At 47.3% G+C, this 19,504-nt stretch overlaps 2 protein-coding genes across 3 annotated transcripts; both read left to right on the top strand.

The window, feature by feature from the left end:
* Positions 1 to 4,377: 4,377 nt before the first annotated feature.
* LOC133918911 (IAA-amino acid hydrolase ILR1-like 2) lies at positions 4,378 to 10,290 on the top strand. 2 transcript variants are annotated; one of them, XM_062363041.1, is made up of 5 exons: positions 4,378 to 4,827; positions 5,395 to 5,520; positions 8,730 to 9,044; positions 9,147 to 9,693; positions 9,898 to 10,290. In XM_062363041.1, the coding sequence occupies exons 1-5, from the start codon at positions 4,468 to 4,470 to the stop codon at positions 10,065 to 10,067; spliced, it is 1,518 nt and encodes a 505-aa protein (XP_062219025.1). In that variant the 5' UTR covers positions 4,378 to 4,467; the 3' UTR covers positions 10,068 to 10,290. The 2 variants fall into 2 exon arrangements, with proteins under 2 accessions (XP_062219025.1, XP_062219033.1); XM_062363049.1 differs by having other exon boundaries at positions 4,395 to 4,827; positions 9,909 to 10,072.
* A 3,209-nt stretch (positions 10,291 to 13,499) lies between these two features.
* Positions 13,500 to 14,803, top strand: LOC133889372 (mannose/glucose-specific lectin-like). Its single transcript, XM_062329912.1, has 3 exons — positions 13,500 to 13,595; positions 13,738 to 13,976; positions 14,069 to 14,803. The coding sequence occupies exons 2-3, from the start codon at positions 13,794 to 13,796 to the stop codon at positions 14,528 to 14,530; spliced, it is 645 nt and encodes a 214-aa protein (XP_062185896.1). The 5' UTR covers positions 13,500 to 13,595; positions 13,738 to 13,793; the 3' UTR covers positions 14,531 to 14,803.
* Positions 14,804 to 19,504: the final 4,701 nt, after the last annotated feature.

Genomic DNA, 19,504 nt, shown 5'->3' with positions numbered 1-19,504 from the left:
TGTGTTTTTAGTTGTTCTTTCGGTGGGGTTTTTTTCTTTCTGTTTCTTGTTGTACTTATTTGCTCCTTCTTATTTAATAAAATGGTAGTAACTCTCTTGTGTTCGAAAAAAAATCTCTAACCACTTGGATAAATTTAGTGATTGCCAACTTGGATATGACCTACCAGACCGAATGCTAAGTGCTACCGGAAAGAAAAAAATGAAAAGCATCATATTAATTTTTTCATTATATCACGTGGGAAATTGAATGAACTGATCTTATCTTATCTTATATATAATACTAAAGCGCGGGGTACAGGTCATCACCGATTGAGCCACGTCGGCAAGAATCTTATATATAATCAATATCAATATTATTATATTCTAACGGTGGTGGAACCGGCGCACTCTCAGGGCCTCTGCTACTGTAGCAGCGGCTATGTGTATGTATATGTGTATATACGTATAGTTATATATATATATGTATATATGTGTACATAAATATGTAAAAGATATACATGTATACGTATATATATACATACACATATATATAATTTTCTTTTTCAAGAAATTCTAGAAAAATGAATATTAGTTACATTAATAAATCGGCTAAAAAATCTAAAATGCAAAGAAAAATATCTAAAACTCAAAAAAAATATGAAACAATTTTTTTAGGTAAGTATTACTTTCACCTACACGTTAAAACTATGTAGGTGCATAAAAGTACTATTATTTTCTCTATAATTAATTTAATGTGTTCAACATTAATAATTTTATAAATAAATATTGAAATATACAAAATTTGTAAACTTAATTTTTTTAGTCTTCTTTCGTCGTGCTCTATACAGCAAAATAAAAACAAACGCGGTGTAGACGCGCCAATCAGACTAGTATCTTATCTTATATTTACTAATTGAAGGCTCATTTTGGTGCCTCCACGTTAATCCTAGAAAAATCCTAAAATTTTAAAAAAAAGTAAAATATCCAACCGTTGAATTGATTGATTGACTAACTGTAATTATGGATCAACAACCAGACGAAACAACATAGAAGATTAAAAAACAAATCATAGAATCCAGCCCCAATACTACTTCTTGTCTCGTCTTTCCTTACTTTTTTTAAAGATACCCTTTGTCCAACAAGATTACATTAATAAACTCTAACTTAGTTACGTTAGCAATCAACACACTTTTCTAAATTAATTAAAATATACCAATTAAATATGCGTGTAATCAAACATTACAAAATTAAAATAACAGAACGCAAACATATTATGGATTATCACATAAAATAATATCAAAGAATTTATAATGTATTTCAAAAAATAGTATGAGATACAGTGGCGGCAATAAAAATTATAATAATTTCAAAAAACCAAGAAACAAATAAAAATCAATTTACATAACACATAAAATGAAAATTATAAACTAGATATATTCACAAATAATAAACATGATTCCAATATTATAAACAAAAATTACATTTATATTTTACATTCTAATATTTAAATATAAATAACTAATATATTTTAGCATACAACCATTATTAATATAAATATCTACAATTCAGCTGTAAGCTACATTTATAATATGTGCAGTCGCACGGGTATGTGCTAGTAATACTAAAACGCGGCGTACAGGTCATCACCGGTTGAGCCACGTCGGCAAGAAGTCGTAGACCGTCGGATTGGGCTCGGTCGGCGATGTGCTGCTGACTCCCCTTGCGTCCTCGTCTCTCGCGATGTCCTGGAAGGCTTGGGAATTCTCTCGTCGCTGCAACCGTCCCGCACAAATTGTGAGCTTCCCGTGCTTGCTGCGCCGCCCGAGTTCATAGCCGACTCCCGCAAGCAGGAGCAGCAGCCGCCCCCGCCCCCGCCGCCGCCAGGGTCGCCGCTCGCTACCCCGCGGCTCAGCTCCACCTCCACCGGCGGGGAGGAGGGCGGCTACGCGACTGCTCCTCGCGGCGCTGCTCACCGGTCGGGACCTCGACGGGTCCTCGCTCGCGGAGAACCGCCATCTCCTCTTCCTGCTCACCACCTCCCTCGCCGTGCTCGTCGGCTACAGCGTTACCCTGCTCATCCGCCGCTCCGCGCAGCCGCCGCCGCCCAGGTGCCTCTTGCAGCGAAGCACCACCGGGCCGAGCCGGACCCCGACGACGGCAGGCAGAGATGGTCACCGTCTTCTTCAGCACACAGACCAACACCTCCGAGGGCTTCGCCAAGGTCCCTACTGTGCTACCTTTTCATCCCCCTTTCTCTCGTACAGCCAAAGCTCATCGCCATCCTCCTGTAGCACTGCTGAATGCTGACTAGATGGAAATCGATGCCTCGTAGGCGCTCGCGGAAGAGGCCAAGGCCAGGTACGACAAGGCCGTCTTCAAAGTGGTCGAACTGGTATGTTGCAGAGACTTCATCCTTAACTATGCTACTGCGTAGACAAGTTCATACATGTGCTTACAGATTGGAAACATTGTGATGCCAACAAGGCAACAGGAAGGCTGGGAGTCATTGTGATGCCCGTCATTAAGACTGGTTTGCGGCTGCCGATGGTGTAATGGCAGTAATGCCTTCTTTGCGGTAATATTCTTGTTATCAACTATGCTATTGCAATCGTTGATGATATACTGTGCATATCCATGATGTTATACTGCGCAAATCTGCTATATTATTACAAAATTTATTATTGAACAGCAGTACAAAATATGTAGATGCTGGAGCTATTTGCATGAAAACTTGGACGTTTGTGCGAGCATGTCTGTTATTGCAGTTCACGACATGTTTTAAGCGCATGTATCCAATAGGCTGGCAGCTTAGTGCTGATATTATTGTTAGGCAGCCAGCAGCAAACCTTAAATTTGTGAGTGGAATTATATGGTTTGTTTGCCTTCCTGCCAGTATAGGCCAACTTTGTTGTATCAAATAGTTTTCAAGGGTTAACTATACTGAATATGTTCATTATTTGATGTTTGTTCACTTTGTTTGAATATTTCCCGAACAGTATTATTCCACAGCTTCCATTTACTTGGTTAAGTCATATGCCTGTACGTTTTTAGTTAACCGAAGCATTTTTACTAAGCTTTTCCAATAGTTCATTAGATTTTCGTCAAATCTTCAATATATTTGTTTACTTCTCAGGTTCGTGTTAAGGTTATTTTGTTTGTTGGAAGCCATTGTAAGGAAGCAGGATACCGATCCTTATTCTATTATCGCATCATAATTCATTGAGAACAACACTTCTGTTGTTAAATGGGGCGAGCTGCCACAGGTTTCTCTCAGAGAGAAGGCCTTAAAAGAAACTTCTGCATATGCCGTTTGTCCATTCATCGAAGACAAAAGAAAGTAACTTATCTTGTATTTCCCTGAAATTACTATTAACACTGCATAGTTTCTGTTTTTTAAATTTTGTAACATTTTTTCTTGCTGAAAGCTTGTTCCATTGGCGGTCATCGATATGCAATAGCTAATAAGATGTGTTACATCTCGTAGGTCTTGAATCTTCTTGTTGGAGAACAACCTACCGGAGCCATAAATCTTTCGGTGACAAAAACTGCAATATCCTCTCCTGTTCAGATACCTAATTTGATAGATACTGTGAATCAAGATGATCGAGAAACTCGTTAGCTCACAAAGGACAGGTTACTGAGAACAGTGCACATGTTTCTTCAGTTGATGATTTGCTTAGGGGTGAAGCATATTGCTGATATAAATGTGACCACTGATACTAATGGAAGCGATGTGGACGAAGCCCATCTGCATTGGAAGGCATGCATTCGGTGGTCAGTACCGGGCAAGTGATCAATACCGGAACCACAAATCAACGAGTGTCAGCAGGCGCGTTAAGGCCGTGACCCTTTTCTAGTGCCGCCTGTAGTTCCGCGCGTGCTGCAAGATTCAGTTTGAACCGTCCAATCTGAATCTCGAGGCTGATCCGACGGCTCCCTCGAACGTTGCACCAGCCACGAGGACAAGGCTAGACACGAGTGGCGAAGCGAGTTGGTTGTTTCACCGGTGGACGAATCGACCGGTCGGGAGTTCGACTTTTAGTCTCGTATTGGGACTTGCTTCTGTAAATAGGATTTTTCTGAATAACCTTGAACGCATGTGGATTATAATAAAAACGTGATGTGCCAAAGCTGGAGATTTTATGAATCATTTTAGTAGACATGTGTATAAATTGTAGGTCTAAAGTAAGATGTGTTTAGATGTATGTGGACACGAGTGGACGGCTCGTGAGTCGTGACCCGTCAGGCCGCAATGACTCCTGCCACGCCCACACCACGCCACGGACTCTTCCTCCTCGTGCTCTGGATCCCACGTCGCGCTACGTGCGCCGGCGCGACGTCCACCCCCCATCCCACGGCGCCCGAGAAGGAAGGCAAGAAGAAACACAACTCATGCGTCGCGCGCGCGCGCACACACGTGTGTATATAAACCACCACGCGCGCGCGGCGTTGTCCTGACCGCGCCCTGTCGTGAAAGTTAAGCTGACCATGGCCGCGCCAGCGCCGCTTACGCCGTCGCGGCGCCTCCTCCCGCTTGTCCCGCTCGTCGTGGCCATGTGGATGGGTTCCTCGGCGGTGGGAGGGTCCGGCGCCGACAACGACGTGCTGCGGCGGGCGCAGCGGCCGGAGTTCGCGGCGTGGATGGCCGGCGTCAGGGGGGCCATCCACGAGCGGCCCGAGCTGGCGTTCCAGGAGCACGAGACGAGCGCGCTGGTCAGGAGGGAGCTCGACGCGACGGGCGTCGCGTACAGGTACCCGGTCGCCGGCACCGGCGTCGTCGCGGCCGTCGGCACCGGGGGCCCGCCGTTCGTCGCGCTGCGCGCCGACATGGACGCGCTCCCGCTGCAGGTACGTGCGTGCGGACCGCCGACGCTACCGGATTTTTGCGAGGCTATTGTGTTTTGGGCTTCTTGAAACTGTTTTTGTGTTCGTTTTGGGATTTGATTTCGAACCTTGTGGTGCGAAATGAAGATGCGTAGCTGAGGTTTCATCTCATAATTAATTTTCCGTTGAACAATTGGACGATGAATTTCTATAATCTTTCTTAACGAAGGGAAGCGCTCCAGCCAATTCCCTAAAAAAAGGGTACTAGGCTTCATTAGAAAGCGGCACTTGGTGTTCTGGAAGCCTCGGGTAGCATGGCTACGCTGCTACAGAAATCGAACAATGGAGAGTCATGTGTACAGTCCCAAGTGTCTTTCGTCGTGTAAAGTGCAAAGTCAAGAAAGCTAACATTTTGAGTTCTGGGAATTTACACTTTGGGAGAAGAAGAAAACTACAGCTGTGTAAAGTTCAGCCAAAGAAGAAGCAGGTCGCATCTAGTGGAGTTAGAGTGCATGTTTAACCTCAGCAAGTTGATTTGATTCCGTCGCTCCGAGAGCCGCATCCTTCTAATAATTTTTTCTGATAAATTAGGAGGAGGTAGAGTGGGAGCACAAGAGCAAGGAGGCCAGGAAGATGCACGCCTGCGGCCACGACGCGCACACCGCAATGCTGCTCGGCGCCGCCAGGATCCTCCACGAGCACCACCATGAGCTGCAGGTTGGTTGTAACTTCGTCTTCTTCTTCTCCATTCCCCAGTGACGGATGCAGAGAAACCATGGCTCATCTATCTCTCTCTCATTCTTTTTCTTCCTCTTCTTGCTCTTTTTCTTTTTCTTCCTTGTCCATGAGGAAAAAAAAAAATGTGAACAGACTCGAGAGGGCTTTCATTAGCTACGAAACAGTGAGAGGCTAGAGCCTCAGCCCCGTGAATCCTCCCCTGACCCCTTCATCGTCACATTGCTTTCCGCGCATCCTTGACCCCCCTTCACCCTCACACTGTTTTCTGCGCATCCTTCAAACGGCATCTAATAATATTTATTTCTCTCCTAGTCATCCTCTTGCAACGTGCGTCTTGTGTGGTTGTGTGTTCATTCGTCCAGTCACAGTTTACTGGATTGGGCATATTGTGTGGTTGTGCATTTCGCACATAATTATGTATGCAGGTTTCATTGAGAAAACCGTGAGCATGAGAGACCGTTTGTTATGGCGTCGTTTTCCCGCTAGATTTCTCAAATCTGTGTGTTACCTTTTGAAGCGAGATGAACCTGCCAATTACCCTCAACATACTTCTTTGTTCTGTCTTCCTTTTTTTTCAAATGGAAGGTAATTTAGCGCTTAGATTTGCTTTGTCCCGTCACTGTTTAGACTTTAGACAAGTGGTAATTGTTTAGACACGCCTTTTAATTTCCTAATTGTAAAGTAAAAGGACAGATAAATTTAAAATGGACAATCCACGGATTGAACTGCCACTACTGATTTAAAATGGGCTGGCTATTTTATGGATTGACAGAGCACGCACATGTTGCAATGTTTGATTTCTCTGCTAAAACGTGCACATCAAATAGAATTTTTTCCCTCATTGCAACAACTAAGATTTTCAATGAGACACGTCAGACGTCCTTGTCAGCAATGCCTGTGTCCCACGGAGCCAGTGTTGGTCAATGAATGTCTGCCATCCGTGGATGAAACAATAGGGAAGCTTTTACTTCCACGCATCCTATTGTGCAGTCGCCTGAGAACAATAGGGAAGCTTTTATTTTCCACGCCTTGTATAGCACGCCGGCATGGTTAAGGTTGGGGAAGGGGATTGTCTATCTAATATTCAGCTACTTTTTCTTTTGGACCGCAGTCAAAATTTTCAGCCAATAGCAAAGTGCACTGCTTTGCGACCCAGGTTTGAGTCCCAGAGTGAGCAAGGGTGAAAACACCTGATCTACAACTATGCGAGCTATTGGTGTAATCAGGTTAGATACAAGCGGATATAACTCATTCCTGTATCATTTTTTTTTTCTCAGAGAGTCAGAGTTGAACACGAAAACACTATCATAATCAGCATGAAAATTTCTAAAACAAAGTTGTGGCGTAGAGGATGCTATTATCTAGCTCTAAAAATAGACAAAAATATGACTTGTAACATGAGAAAATAATAATAATTTCGCAGATGCTGAAATTTGCCTTTTTGTTTCTCATTGTATAAGTAATTGTTTGAGTTGAAATTTTATAGAGCGTTATACCATAATTTTTTTTCAGAATTCTTCATGAATATTTTGATAGTGTCTTAAATTTTAAGAGCATTATAACGAGTATTTTTATTTTTAAACTTATCGCCCATCCACCGGACAATAAGTTTAAAAATACTCTTAAAATTTAAAACACTATCAAATAATTATAAAAAATCTGAAAAATGTTTATGGTGTAGAGGATGATATAATGTAGAGCTGCACAAAAATTTCAACCCAAACAATTACTTGTACAATGAGAAACAAAAAAGACAAATTTCAGCATCCCTAAAATGTGTATTTTTGTTTCTCATCTTACAGGTCATATTTTTGTATGAATTTTTTTAGAGGTATATGATAATATCCTCTATACCACAATTTATTTTTAGAATTTGTCATGAGTATTTTGATAGTGTTTTGAATTTTGAATGCGTTGGAACGCTACATTTTTTATATGTTTTAAACATATCGTCCGCTCAACTGGCGATAAGTATGTGTTGCCCATTGAACGGGCGACATGCACATATTTTTGTGAATTTTCAAAATGAGTGTACATTTTTCTAATTTCGAAAATAAAAAATATATAAATAAAAAGAGGCCTGAGCTTGTTTTGTAGCCAGTAAACCAGAACTACATGCCGCCCAATATGCGGCCCACAACATTCATAACAACTAAATAGCTCAAAGAAAAGCTCAAATCACAGAGCAAATCTGATGGCACAAAAATTTACTGCAATCACAATAATAAATAGCTAGATGGTGTATAGCAGTTCTGTGAGGAAGAGTTTATGATTTAGAGTTCAGAGATCTTCAGGCTTAGAGGATGGCCTAGGTAGTGGTTGGACTAGCAATGAGCATAGGTGTGAAGGTGCAGACAATAATAAATAGCTAGTTATTGTATAGCAGTTCTGTAGGGAAGATGTTACGATTCAGGTTTCGGAGATCTCCAGGCTTAGAGGGATGTCCTGGGTAGCGGTTGGATCGGCAATGAACAGAGATGTGAAGGTGTAATGAGGTGACAGTGATAGCACTGTGGGTTACACGTGGACGGTGTGTGTGGTGCTGGTAGTGAGGGAGCTTAAAAATGAATTTGTTAGCGAGAGGAGGATGCAGACGGGGGAGGGAGGTCCTCTGTGATGCTAGAGAGGGAGAAAATAAACCGATGCAGGTGTCTAGAGGAAGAAAAAAATGAAAAATGTGGCGATAAGATCTAACAGCCGAGATCCGTCGACTGAGAAAAAAAACAGCCTCGTGCTTCCTTCTATTTTCTTGGCTGCTTCCTTCCATTTTCTTGCGGATGTCGAACTCTTTTGGAGACCAATGGGTGTTTGGGATTGCTAGTGCAATGTTTTTTTTTGTTTTTTTTCTTGAACGCTAGAGGTAGTGCACGCCTAACTGACTTCGATTTGAGAGGATTATCTCGTTTGATGGAGCAGTGTAAGTGTTACCATCGTGTGCTACAACCTTTTTCTCCGACGAATCAACAGGGGGCGGAGGGCGTCCATACGCTAGAACCTTGTTCTTATAGTACGTGCAAGTCATTTTATGGATTTACTTAAAAAATTGTGAGATCGTCAGCAAATTAGTACTGACAATGAGACCGTGTCATTGGGACAAAAGTTCTGTCATTTTGTTGTCGCTGCATTTTCACTGCGTGCAATAAAAGCAAGAAATTGAGGTAGCCAAAATTAACCATGTTCTTTTGCAGGGCACGGTGGTCCTTCTTTTCCAGCCGGGCGAGGAGGTGGGCATTGGCGCCAAGAAGTTGGTGGAGGCCGGCGCCGTGGACAACGTCGAGGCCATCTTCGGGTTCCACGTCACCGTGATGCTCCCCACCGGCGTGGTGGGCTCCAGGGCCGGCCCGCTGCTGGCCGGCTGCGGGTTCTTCGAGGCGGTAATCACCGGGGTGGGCGGCCACGCGGCTGGCCCCCACAACACCGTCGACCCCGTCGTGGCCGCCTCCAGCGTCGTCCTCAGCCTGCAGAACCTCGTCTCGCGGGAGGCCGACCCGTTTGACTCCCAGGTACGTACGGACGATTACAACATTGCAAGCTCTCTTGCTCCCTTCTCATGGTCATGGCAATGGCGTCTCTGAGACGATTGTTTTTTTCCCTCACGGGTGCAGGTGGTCACCGTGACGAGGCTTCGAGGCGGCAGCGCGTTCAACGTGATCCCGGACTCCGTCACGATCGGCGGCACGTTCCGGTGCTTCTCGAGCGAGGGCTTCATGCGGCTGAAGCGGCGGATCGAGGAGGTGATCGTGGCGCAGTCCGCGGTGCACCGGTGCGCGGCGTCGGTGGACTTCAGCGCCGGGGGGAGCCCGCTGCTTCCGCCTACCGTCAACACCGCCGCGTTGCACGAGCACTTCGTGGCCGTCGCCGCGGAGACGGTCGGCGCGGCCGGCGTCCGTGGCGCGGTGGAGCCGTGCATGGGGAGCGAGGACTTCGCGGCCTTCGCCGAGGCCGTCCCGTCCTCCCACTTCTACTTCGTCGGGACGCGGAACGAGACGGTCGGGGCCGTGCACGACGCGCACTCGCCGCACTTCTTCGTCGACGACGCCGCGCTCCCGTACGGCGCCGCGGTGCACGCGAACCTTGCCATGTGGTACCTGCAGCGCCGCGCGGCGTCCCGCGGGCCCGGTGAATCCCACGACGAGAGTGCCGGAGCGTTGGGTAAGCACCGATTAGATTTTTCTTTTTTTCGTTTTTTTTAATGAACCATGTCTAGATCACATTCTAAATCAAATTTAGATCAAATCTTAAGGTAGTCTCACACTCACTGAACTACCCTCTCGGTCCAGTCACTGATTGAGGCTGTTTGGCATCGTGGTGCTAATGCTTTTCACCTGACCCAGCATCATATGACTAACTCTGCAGATTCATTACAGGACTGGGTCTTCGGGCTCCATTGTAGCGGTCCAAAACAGAACAAGGGTAAACGTCTTGGAAAGAAAGGAACCGGCGAATTCAACGCTAAGGAGAAATCCTTCCTCCAGGTTGCCAGTTTGATTGGCGATGACATTAGAGCCTATCAAATAACAGAGTGAAGAGGGTGAACAAGGAAATAGCTGAATGTTTTAGGCCCTTCCATGTATCTTTGTAATTTTCGGTTTTCTTTTTTCTTTTCCTGTCATGTAACTCAAATTGTAGTCGTCCTTCCCTCTTAGCAGCTCTCCTGCCTTCTTTAAAAAAACAATAATTGTAGTGCCAAATGCTGAATTTTTAGAAAGCAAAAGATGAAGGGATATAAAAGCAAGTTCTAGCTGCAAATGGGTCGAGGTTGCAATTAAATCACCAAAAAAATGTCGATATATTCATGGGACAAAAGGAAGCAAAGCAAAATTCGCATACTGAATTTGAAGATTTTTAAACAAATACTATTTCTATTTTTATTACACATGATATTTATATCCTTTCTTTTTATGCTCTTGCCCAAGAAAAAAATTCAACCCACTTCCGTTTTCTTATCCAACAGGAGCCCCCCCCCCCACCCCTTAGTGAATTGATATATTAGTAAAAGAGCATAAGTTTTACAGAGCACAGAACAAGAAAGCAAAACACTTTCTCTCTGTTAGGTCATCTCTAACAAATATTCTAAAAATTCATCCACTATAACGCTATTACAGTATTTACTAACGTTATTACAATATCTTCTATTTTTTCTATCTCCTCCGACAGCTACTTTATTTCCAGTCTTCTATTACTTCACTGTTGCACTGTAGCACTGGATTTCGGTGCTGCTACGGATGCCCTTAGATCCAAATACCTACAGAATGAACTGTGCCTGTGCGTGTCCCATGGTTCCAGCCTTCCAGACAAGAAAACCAAGGTGAATGAGAAGATGAAGAAAAATGAACCAACTACTTCAAAAGAAGAAATATCCGATTGTTCAGTAAATCCACAGTTCCTAACAGATCATGGAAATGAAACAAAGTGAAACTACAGACTAATTTCACATGGGAGCCGTAACAGATCAAATAATAAAATTATGAAATAAAACGGTCTGAATTCTGAATAGATACAAATAGATGGATTGCACAAGGTGGTGGAGAACACAACACACTAACAGAAGAAGAAAGGTGCCAAGTACATGCGGAAAGTGCGAGGCAAAGAACAGCACTGCCTAGGCGACAAATCCAGTCTTGTAACCTCCGGGGCACGCAGTGACCTCAGCTCAGTGGCGCAGGCTGCCGAAGAGGAGCGCCACGGCGGGGCAGAGGACGGCGGCGACCAGCGAGGAGGAGACGGCAGCAGCACCGGACGTCGGGCTCGGCGCGGGCTCGTCGGCGGCCATCGCCACCCCGGCGAGGGAGGACACGGCGACGGCGGCGATGACGACGGAGCGGAGGATCTTGGAGGCCATGATGCTACGAGAAACGCCTACAGACGCTGCCTGTGCGCGTTGCAGGTTTGATCTGTGCGCGGTAGAAAGCAAGAAGCCGAGAACTGGAGAGCTGGTGCGTGTTAGAGAGATGAACGGCGCCTGGTATTTATAGCTGAAGAACCCAGAGGCTGGAACCACCACCTTTACAGTCTGGCCTGCCTGCCTCCCCGAAACAGCTCATGATCAATGGCTGGTAGGCCCCTGCATGGCCTGGCTGCGTGTTCAATGTTCGTGCATGAGAGTTGATATGTGTAGCTGCAGAGTACTGCTCTCTGCTTGTTAGTTGCGCTACTGCATTTGACACAGACACAGTTCACCAGTACAGGACTGCAGGCTGACGAACAAGTTCAGATGCAGGTGTTCCGTGTATCACGTACGTGAAAGAGTGCACCGAGAACTTCGCGAGGAAACTTGGTTACTTTGCTAGTTCCCAGAGTCATTTTGCCAGGGTTGGTCCAGACGATCTGAACTTTGATTCGAAAACCAGGGGAGCCAGCGGAAAGGCGGCCGAGTGGACCGCGCGCACCACATGCCGCCTCGCCAAAGCGTTCCCCAATGATGGACGTCCAGTGGGCCTCGCTCTCATGGCGTCGTCGTGTTCGATTCCATCGTTTTCCTTCCGACCACCATCGCCAGAGCCGTGGACAGAGACAACAGTTCGGCGAAGCTCTCATGGATTGTGGCTGTCATTGCCGTACTTGTATCTTGGCTAATCGCTAGCCCGCCTTTCAGAAACTAGTCGAGGCGTTGATGGTACCGATATGATTTTTGAGCTCAGCTGAAGGCCATAGACCAATAAATTTATGGAACAGTAGTTTTTCTTTTTCTGAACTCATGGGACAAGGCAGCCTCATCTCTCACGAGGTGAGGTATTGGTTTCATCCCTACGGTCTACGGAGGAAAGCCAAGCTTGCAACAACAGGTTAACTGGCTTGGGAACAAAGATAAGCAGTTGTCTGAACCACTAATCAAGTAGGATCAATGGGAGATTTGAACCACTTCAAGAATCTTACAGAGAAGCGCAGGGCCCCAACTAACAGTGGATATGTGGTGTAATGTCCCAGCGTAGTGGAAAATTTAGCCTCTTGACAGCGCAAATCGGATGTCGATCATCGGGTAAGGTGATGAATGATGGGAGCAGTTCAACCATCAGTCAGTCAGTCAATCCTAAAATAAGAGGCCGGTGCACTCGAGAATAGGGAATCTCACGTCACGAGCTGTCACTGCAGAGATTTACTTGAAGCCACCGTTGCCATGACGAACTACCAGTGGTGAAGCAACACATGACATAGGCCATAGCTAGTCTGCTACTGAGAATGAGCGTGTTGATTCATGCCCAGGGCCAGGAAGATGGAAACGCTTTGGTTCTTGACCTGCTGCCTGGTTGCTGTAAACTATCTGAATTTTCAGTAAAAGATCGTCCATCATTGTGTCACGATTGTATTAGTTTGGTTTTGGTGGGCCGTATGGTGTGGATTTCTACATTATTGTTCATCCTCTGTTGGATTTCTAGTTGGAATCTTCTTGTGGTCCTCTGCTGCAAGTGCTTGTCATTCTGCATATTACCAGAAGCTAACAAATATTCTCCAAGAGTGTTGGTTTTTTAGTAGTTTGGAATACATAAAAATGAGGAGTTATGATTCTGCTTCAGACCATCATTTATCCACACTGCGCATTGGACACGTCGACGAAGAATCTGTTACTAAAAATTCAGATTGTTTACGAACGAATGAGATCACCCATCATCATACGTTCAGACTGGAAACATTTTAGAACCAACAAAAGTACAGGTATACAGCTACGCCAATCATGTGATTCTCCCCAACTAATATGCCACAAGTCCAGAACCATTCACTCGGTATCGTATTCGCCAGTTCCAGACAAGCTCATCAATTTATCATGTAATATAACGTACGATCATAATCTTCAGCTATCGCCTGATCAGGAGACGTCAAGTTTCAGGCCGTCTCATGTGAAAAACAAATACAGTAATAAGATAAGCATTTATGCTCGACCTGATTGAGGTACTAGGGCATCCAATTCCCCCACCACTTGCCCTTGTACCCAGCAGTTCAGTTCTAGACTTTAGTATATAAGCAAGTCTTGTACCAGTACACTACGTTATGTTTATGCACCTGTTTGGTAGAGCTCCCCGATCCAAGTTTTTTGGGCAAATTATTCTCCGAAGAAGGTAATTCTGCCCTGTATTGCTGCACACTTTAACTTCTGTATAGCAGCACACTTTCACCATGGAAGCAAGCACGTACGGGTTGATGATATTTGGGACACTTGCACATTATGAACAAAATGTACGATGTGTTCTTTTCTCCCAGCAACCTGCTCATCGGCGAAGGATGGTCGCGTCGACCAAGGTGATCAAGGTCGGGCCATGGGGAGGCCGCGGCGGGAGCCCGTGGGACGGACGACGGCTCGCACCGCGGCGTCCGGAGCATCACCGCCACGTACGCTCGGTTCCTGGAGTCCATGCAGGTGGGGTACGTCGACAGGAACGGCCTCCCGGTCCTCGGCCAGAAGCACGGCGGCGGGACGGGGCGCAACCGCTCCGAGAAAGGTACACGACCCACACCACACGTGCGAGCTTCTCATCGGCATTGCAGTTTCCTACCTAGAACGGCGCATGACATCCCGCTAATTGACGCGCAGATCGAGCTGGACTTCCCGTACGACTTCGTGACCGGCATCAGCGGCTGCTACCGCGCAGCGCACGGTGGGTCGTCGCCGGTGATCCGGTCTCTGACTTTAGCGACGAGACGGGGGACAGTGCAGGGGCCGTTCGGGGACGCGGACGCAGACGCGGAGGGCGTGCCGTTCTCGTACCCGACGGAGGGCGGCGTGGTCGTCGGGTTCACCGGGCGGAGCGGCTGGCACCTCGACGCCGTGGGCCTGCATGTTGCGGCGCTGCGGCCAGAGACGCTCCGCGACGTGGTCCAGGAGCGCGGGATCGCGGCGTACCGGTCCTTCGTCTACGGCAGCGGCGCGGCAGCCGCAGGGGACGACGTCGCAGCAAGCATCAGAACAGGAAGCCGTTCGAGTGGTGCTACAAGTGGAAGCCCGAAGCATTCACAATTCACAAGACAAGAGCAGGTCACTTTACTTACAGTGTAATTCCCATAGCAGGATAAGAGCAAATCACTTTGCCGAGAGTGTAGTACGGGCTCCATAGTGTTTACGAAGTAGACGAGGATGTGTGAGCCTTTCCCAACCTCGCCGTTCTCATAGCCTCCCCCATCACCGCCGTCGGCCTCTCCGCCCAGGTCGTCCACCCTCAATCCCCACGCCACTCCCTTCAGGTCCGGCACGGAGCTGCCAAGCTGGTTGCTTTTCAGCCCTTCCTCCACCTCCTCCTTGGCCTCCGAACCACCTCCACCTCCGCCAACCGACGCAGCACTGCTCTCCAAGTCTCCTTCGTCCCTTGCTGAGACGAAAGGCTGCTCTTCTGCTCAGGAAGGCGCCTCGGCTGCGGGTCGCTGCCATGTGGCTCTGGCGTGCGGTCCTGGTCGTGCAGCCCCGCCACCGCAAGCTTTGCAGTTCGGTAGGCTTTCGTCGCTTCTTGTTGCTCTCGCGGGGCGTCAGTTAGGGCATAGGCGCGCGTCGCTTGGCACCCGATGCCGAAGGTTGGCAACTGGTCGTGAACAGACGTCGGCGGTGGTCCAGGAAGCCTCGCCCACCGCCTCCATCGTCCAGGCCTATGCCGGCTGACTTAGTCAGGCGGTGCTTCAATTGCTTCAGCACTGATCACGTTGCAGCGGAATGTCGTAACCCATCGTGTTGTTTGAGATGCAGATAGGAAGGCCATTAGGCGCGCCATTGCAAGCGCCCTTGTTCTCCTTGGATGACTTCCCCGGGCCCAAGCTTTCACCAGAGGACGCATCTTCCACCGTTGTCACGGGTTCCCCTGCAAGCTCGCCATGCCCCTCCTTCACCTGGGCATGCCTCCCCGGACGTGTCTCCGGTGCTGTCTCCTACGTTGTCGGCTGCGTTCCAATCCACAGGGAAGACCTTCTCGCCCCCCTACATCTGTGCGGCTGAGTTGCCCCATCTGCCGTCCCATCTCGGGTCCGCGCCGTCTTCCTCCGCGTCTGTGCATGGCACCCTTGATCGCCGGCCACGGCATGTGTTTTGCACTATCCCTTGGTCGGAGGATTTGGTTTTTGAGGAGATCAGGTTGTCGCTCGCTCTGACCGTGCTTGTGGTTGGCACAAGGCCCTCTGTGAACCCTGATCAGATTCGGTCGCTTCTGGTGAACGGCTATGGCGTCGACGATGGCGCCTTCTTGGTTCACCGTGGATGCCTGGAGGATTTCCTTGTTGTTTTCGATGACCCGGCGGCGCGGAACCTTGTGCTTTGCTCCGCTTTGCCGGCCGGGTCGCCATTCCAAGTGAGGTTCAAGCCGTGGCAGAGGCAGTCGATGGCGGCGGCTGATATGATGCTCTTCCGCGTCCTGATTGAGATCAAGGGGGTTCCTGCTCATGCTTGGAACCTGGCCACGGCGGAACGGATTTTGGGCGCCTCATGTTGCAACCTGCAGCCGACGCTGGGGACCGTTGCTAAGGAAGATTTGAACCATTTTTGTGTGGTCGCTTGGTGCATCGATCCGGACCTTATTCCGACGGAGGTGTCCCTCCTCGTACCGGAGCCCGTCTAAGAGTATGTCGAACAGGGTTTGTTTCTGCGTCGAAAGGAGATAATCCAATTCAAGCAATTGTGCCTCCGCTACAATGTCAACATCTGCATCAACAAAGTTCATGATTGGCGCCGGCCAACGGATTCCTCCTCCGTCGAAACTCCTCCAGATAACTGGGATAGTGACGAAGATGAATACCCTGGCTTCGATTCGTGTGGCCATTCCAAGCCTTAGCCGAAGCGCACTTGGCTTCTGGGGTCGTCGCAGGACCGGGATGGCAGTTCTACTGGTGGTGCCTCCGTCGACGCCGTGTTGCCTTCTCAGGGCGGCTCATCGCAGGCTGCCTTCTCACCGGCACTGTTGAGGTCCGCAGTCATGTTCCTCCTCGGTGGCTCGTCGGCTCCCTCGTGGGTCCTTTGCGGTTTGGTAGTTTGACTAGGGTGGGGCCCACATCGCGTCAGCTGGGGCATCGACCACCTGCAAAAGCAAAAAGGTTGGGCTCTTTGGCTGCTCCGCTGCAGGATTCAGGCCACCCCCCCCCCCGTCGCGGTCTCGACGCATTCTCCGGTTACTTTTGACCCTATGATCGTTGACTGCGGCGCGCTGCTCCGCCCGTGAGCGGCGTGTTGCCTTGTCAGTTGAGTTTGGCCTGTGAAAGGACAATGATGTCGCCTAGAGGGGGGGTGAATAGGCGTTTTTACAAAAATTCAACCCTTTCTACCGTTGGCCTAAACTTGCAGCGGAATATAAACTAACGAGTTTTTCACAAGAGAAAAACCTAAATATGCTAGGCTCAACTAGTGCACAATCACCCTAAATAAGTGTGGAAATTACAATCCTAAGGTGACAAAAATTACTCAATTCTAGTAAGAGATATGCAATAAAACTTAAATTGAAAAAGGCTGAAAATACTGTTCATATGCCTGGAATTACTGTTCACCGGAGACTCCGGTGTAGTCCGGATACTCCGGTGTGTACAGGTCCGGAAACTCCGGTAAAGGCCGGATTCTCCGGGTTCTGTACAGAACAGAGCCCGAAACTGAATGAAATGGATGTGTAGAGAGTTTTAGCTCAAACCAAGTGATGTCGTGTGTTCCCGGAGATGATTCCAAGTAGATCCACGAAGAACCTACACTCAAATACACACAAACAAGTAGATCGAGCAATATGCACAAAGATTTGAGCAAGAACATAAATGAAAGGAAACAAGAGAGGAGACACAAAGATTTGTTTCCCGAAGTTCGGATTCACCACCGTGAATCCTACGTCTCCGTTGAGGAAGCTCCAACGAGCCGGGTCTCTTTCAACCGCTTTCCTCGATCCACTCTTGATTTCTTCCCTTGCGGAGGCGAAATCGAGCCCTTCACAAACTTTCCCGCGGCTCACCACAAGCACGGGAGCTCACCGGCGACACCTAGCCGGCTAGGAGGCTTCACCTCCAAGAGTAACAAACGCTTCGAGAACTTCTTGTCAAGAACTCAAGTGCTCAAGAATGGATTTAGCTCACTTGCACTCAATCTTCCAATCTCTCAACCCAACTCACTTTTCTTCTCAAATCACACACTAGAATGGAGTGGGAGGGAGTTCTTTTGGCTCTAGAGGATGTTCTTTTCGTGCCCTTGCAGCAGCCCCAAAGGATGGGGTGAGTGGGGTATAAATAGCCCACTCCAAACAACTAGCCGTTACTGTTTTTGTCAGAACTGACCGGAGTATCCGGTGAACACCGGAGTATCCGGCCCTAAATCCAAATACGGCGTCAGAACGGTCACAGAATGTGTCAGAACTAGCCGTTACGCTCTTTTCTGGACTTTTACCGGAGTATCCGGCCTACACCGGAGTCTCCGGTCGACACTTAACCCAGAAAACACCCCCGGAGACTTCCCGGAGTCTCCGGCCACTCCAGGTACCGGAGTATCCGGACTTCACCGGAGTATCCGGACTACACCGGAGTCTCCGGCCTTTCCAGGTACCGGAGAATCCGGTCTTCACCGGAGTCTCCGAGTACAGCACAGCTGACCTCCGAAAAACGGCGATAACTTTTGATCCCGGAGTCCGATTTCGACGATTTTGGACTCTATGGAAAGCTTATTCAGAGAGCTACACATCCCAACTGAATTCATGACCTAAAAGATATAGGATCAAATTAGGAACACTCCAAAACCTATTTTGGACACTTCCGCACTTTCCGCTCCGGACTCTTAACAACAAACTCTCACTTTGGGTTTGGTTGGGAACTCTTGAGCACTGAGACACGACAATTAGCTCACGTTGCATCCCTCTTAATAGTGCGGCATACCTATACTCAAATTCAAAGACAAAACTCGTTTGAACCACTTTGAGCATTTGAAAACTTTCAAGTACCGCTTCTTTTCTTTCAAACCTTGAGGGTTACCAACTTCCATATATTCTTCACTCCATCTCTTCTTGATTCTTCATATGATTGATGTGAATCATCCATAGCTTCCCATAGCCTCGCACGGTCCATCGGCGCAAAGCCTTCACTCGCTCTTCACCACCGCCTTGGTCCTTCGGCGCCAAGCCATTTGCTTGCCCTTCACCACGGATGGTCCATCGCAGCCGAGTCTTGCTTGCCCTTCACCGTCTTGCCATAGAAAACCACTTTGTATTCGACATCTTCAATGAATTCACTTTTTCATATATGGAGTCCACTCTTGTTCTTCACTCTTGGCATATATGATTTCAATTCAACTTATGCCTTTTTATGGATCCTAACCTCAACTCACTCTCAAGCACAAAGTACATGGGTTAGTCCATAAAACCTAAATGACAACATTTATACCTTAAGTTACTTGATCTCCACAAGTAACTTATTAGCCTTCATGCATATTGTCAATCTTCATATAGAACCTAACCACACTCATTATTAAACACATAGCACACGGGTTAGTCCATAAAACTCTATTGATGAGTCATACCTTTAGTTACTTGATCTCCACAAGTAACTTAGCCTTCAAGCTTATTGCTAATCTTATTGAGCTTCTTCTTCTTATGAGCATCACCAAGAGCTCCTTTATTTAGATGCATATTTCTCCTCCATGCATCACATCCGAGCATCACCTAGAGCTCGTTCATCTCGATGTACTTTCAATCTTTCCATTCACCTAGAGTTCATGCATGTCTCTTCACCTAGGCTTCTCCTATTGAATAACCTACTAACAATCTCAACAACATTGTTAGTCCATATGTATTGTCATTAATTACCAAAACCACACATAGGGGCTAGATGCACTTTCAATCTCCCCCATTTTGGTAATTGATGACAATCTCACTAGATGATTATATTTGACAAAATTTAAAGTTCTAAGTATACATATAATCCGAAGATGCATGTATACAAAGAACAAGTTTTGAAAATATCAAATATCACAAAGATATTTGAGATTGCCAAAACTAGTTTTACTAGCATTAAACACCACAAAGGTTTTGATGTTAGT

This window comes from Phragmites australis, chromosome 1, assembly GCF_958298935.1.
Source record: "Phragmites australis chromosome 1, lpPhrAust1.1, whole genome shotgun sequence".
NCBI classification, from domain to species: domain Eukaryota; kingdom Viridiplantae; phylum Streptophyta; class Magnoliopsida; order Poales; family Poaceae; genus Phragmites; species Phragmites australis.
Note: the sequence above shows the minus strand (reverse complement) of the source record. Positions and strands in the feature narration are given on the sequence as shown.

Excerpts from the sequence above, each read along its gene's own strand:
- LOC133889372 (XM_062329912.1), top strand. The coding sequence starts at position 13,794 with ATGGGGAGGCCGCGGCGGGAGCCCGTGGGACGGACGACGGCTCGCACC. Across the intron at positions 13,977-14,068 it reads GCGCAACCGCTCCGAGAAAG|ATCGAGCTGGACTTCCCGTA; the intron begins GTACACGACCCA and ends ATTGACGCGCAG.
- LOC133918911 (XM_062363041.1), top strand. The coding sequence starts at position 4,468 with ATGGCCGCGCCAGCGCCGCTTACGCCGTCGCGGCGCCTCCTCCCGCTT. Across the intron at positions 4,828-5,394 it reads TGGACGCGCTCCCGCTGCAG|GAGGAGGTAGAGTGGGAGCA; the intron begins GTACGTGCGTGC and ends CTGATAAATTAG. Across the intron at positions 9,045-9,146 it reads CCGACCCGTTTGACTCCCAG|GTGGTCACCGTGACGAGGCT; the intron begins GTACGTACGGAC and ends TCACGGGTGCAG.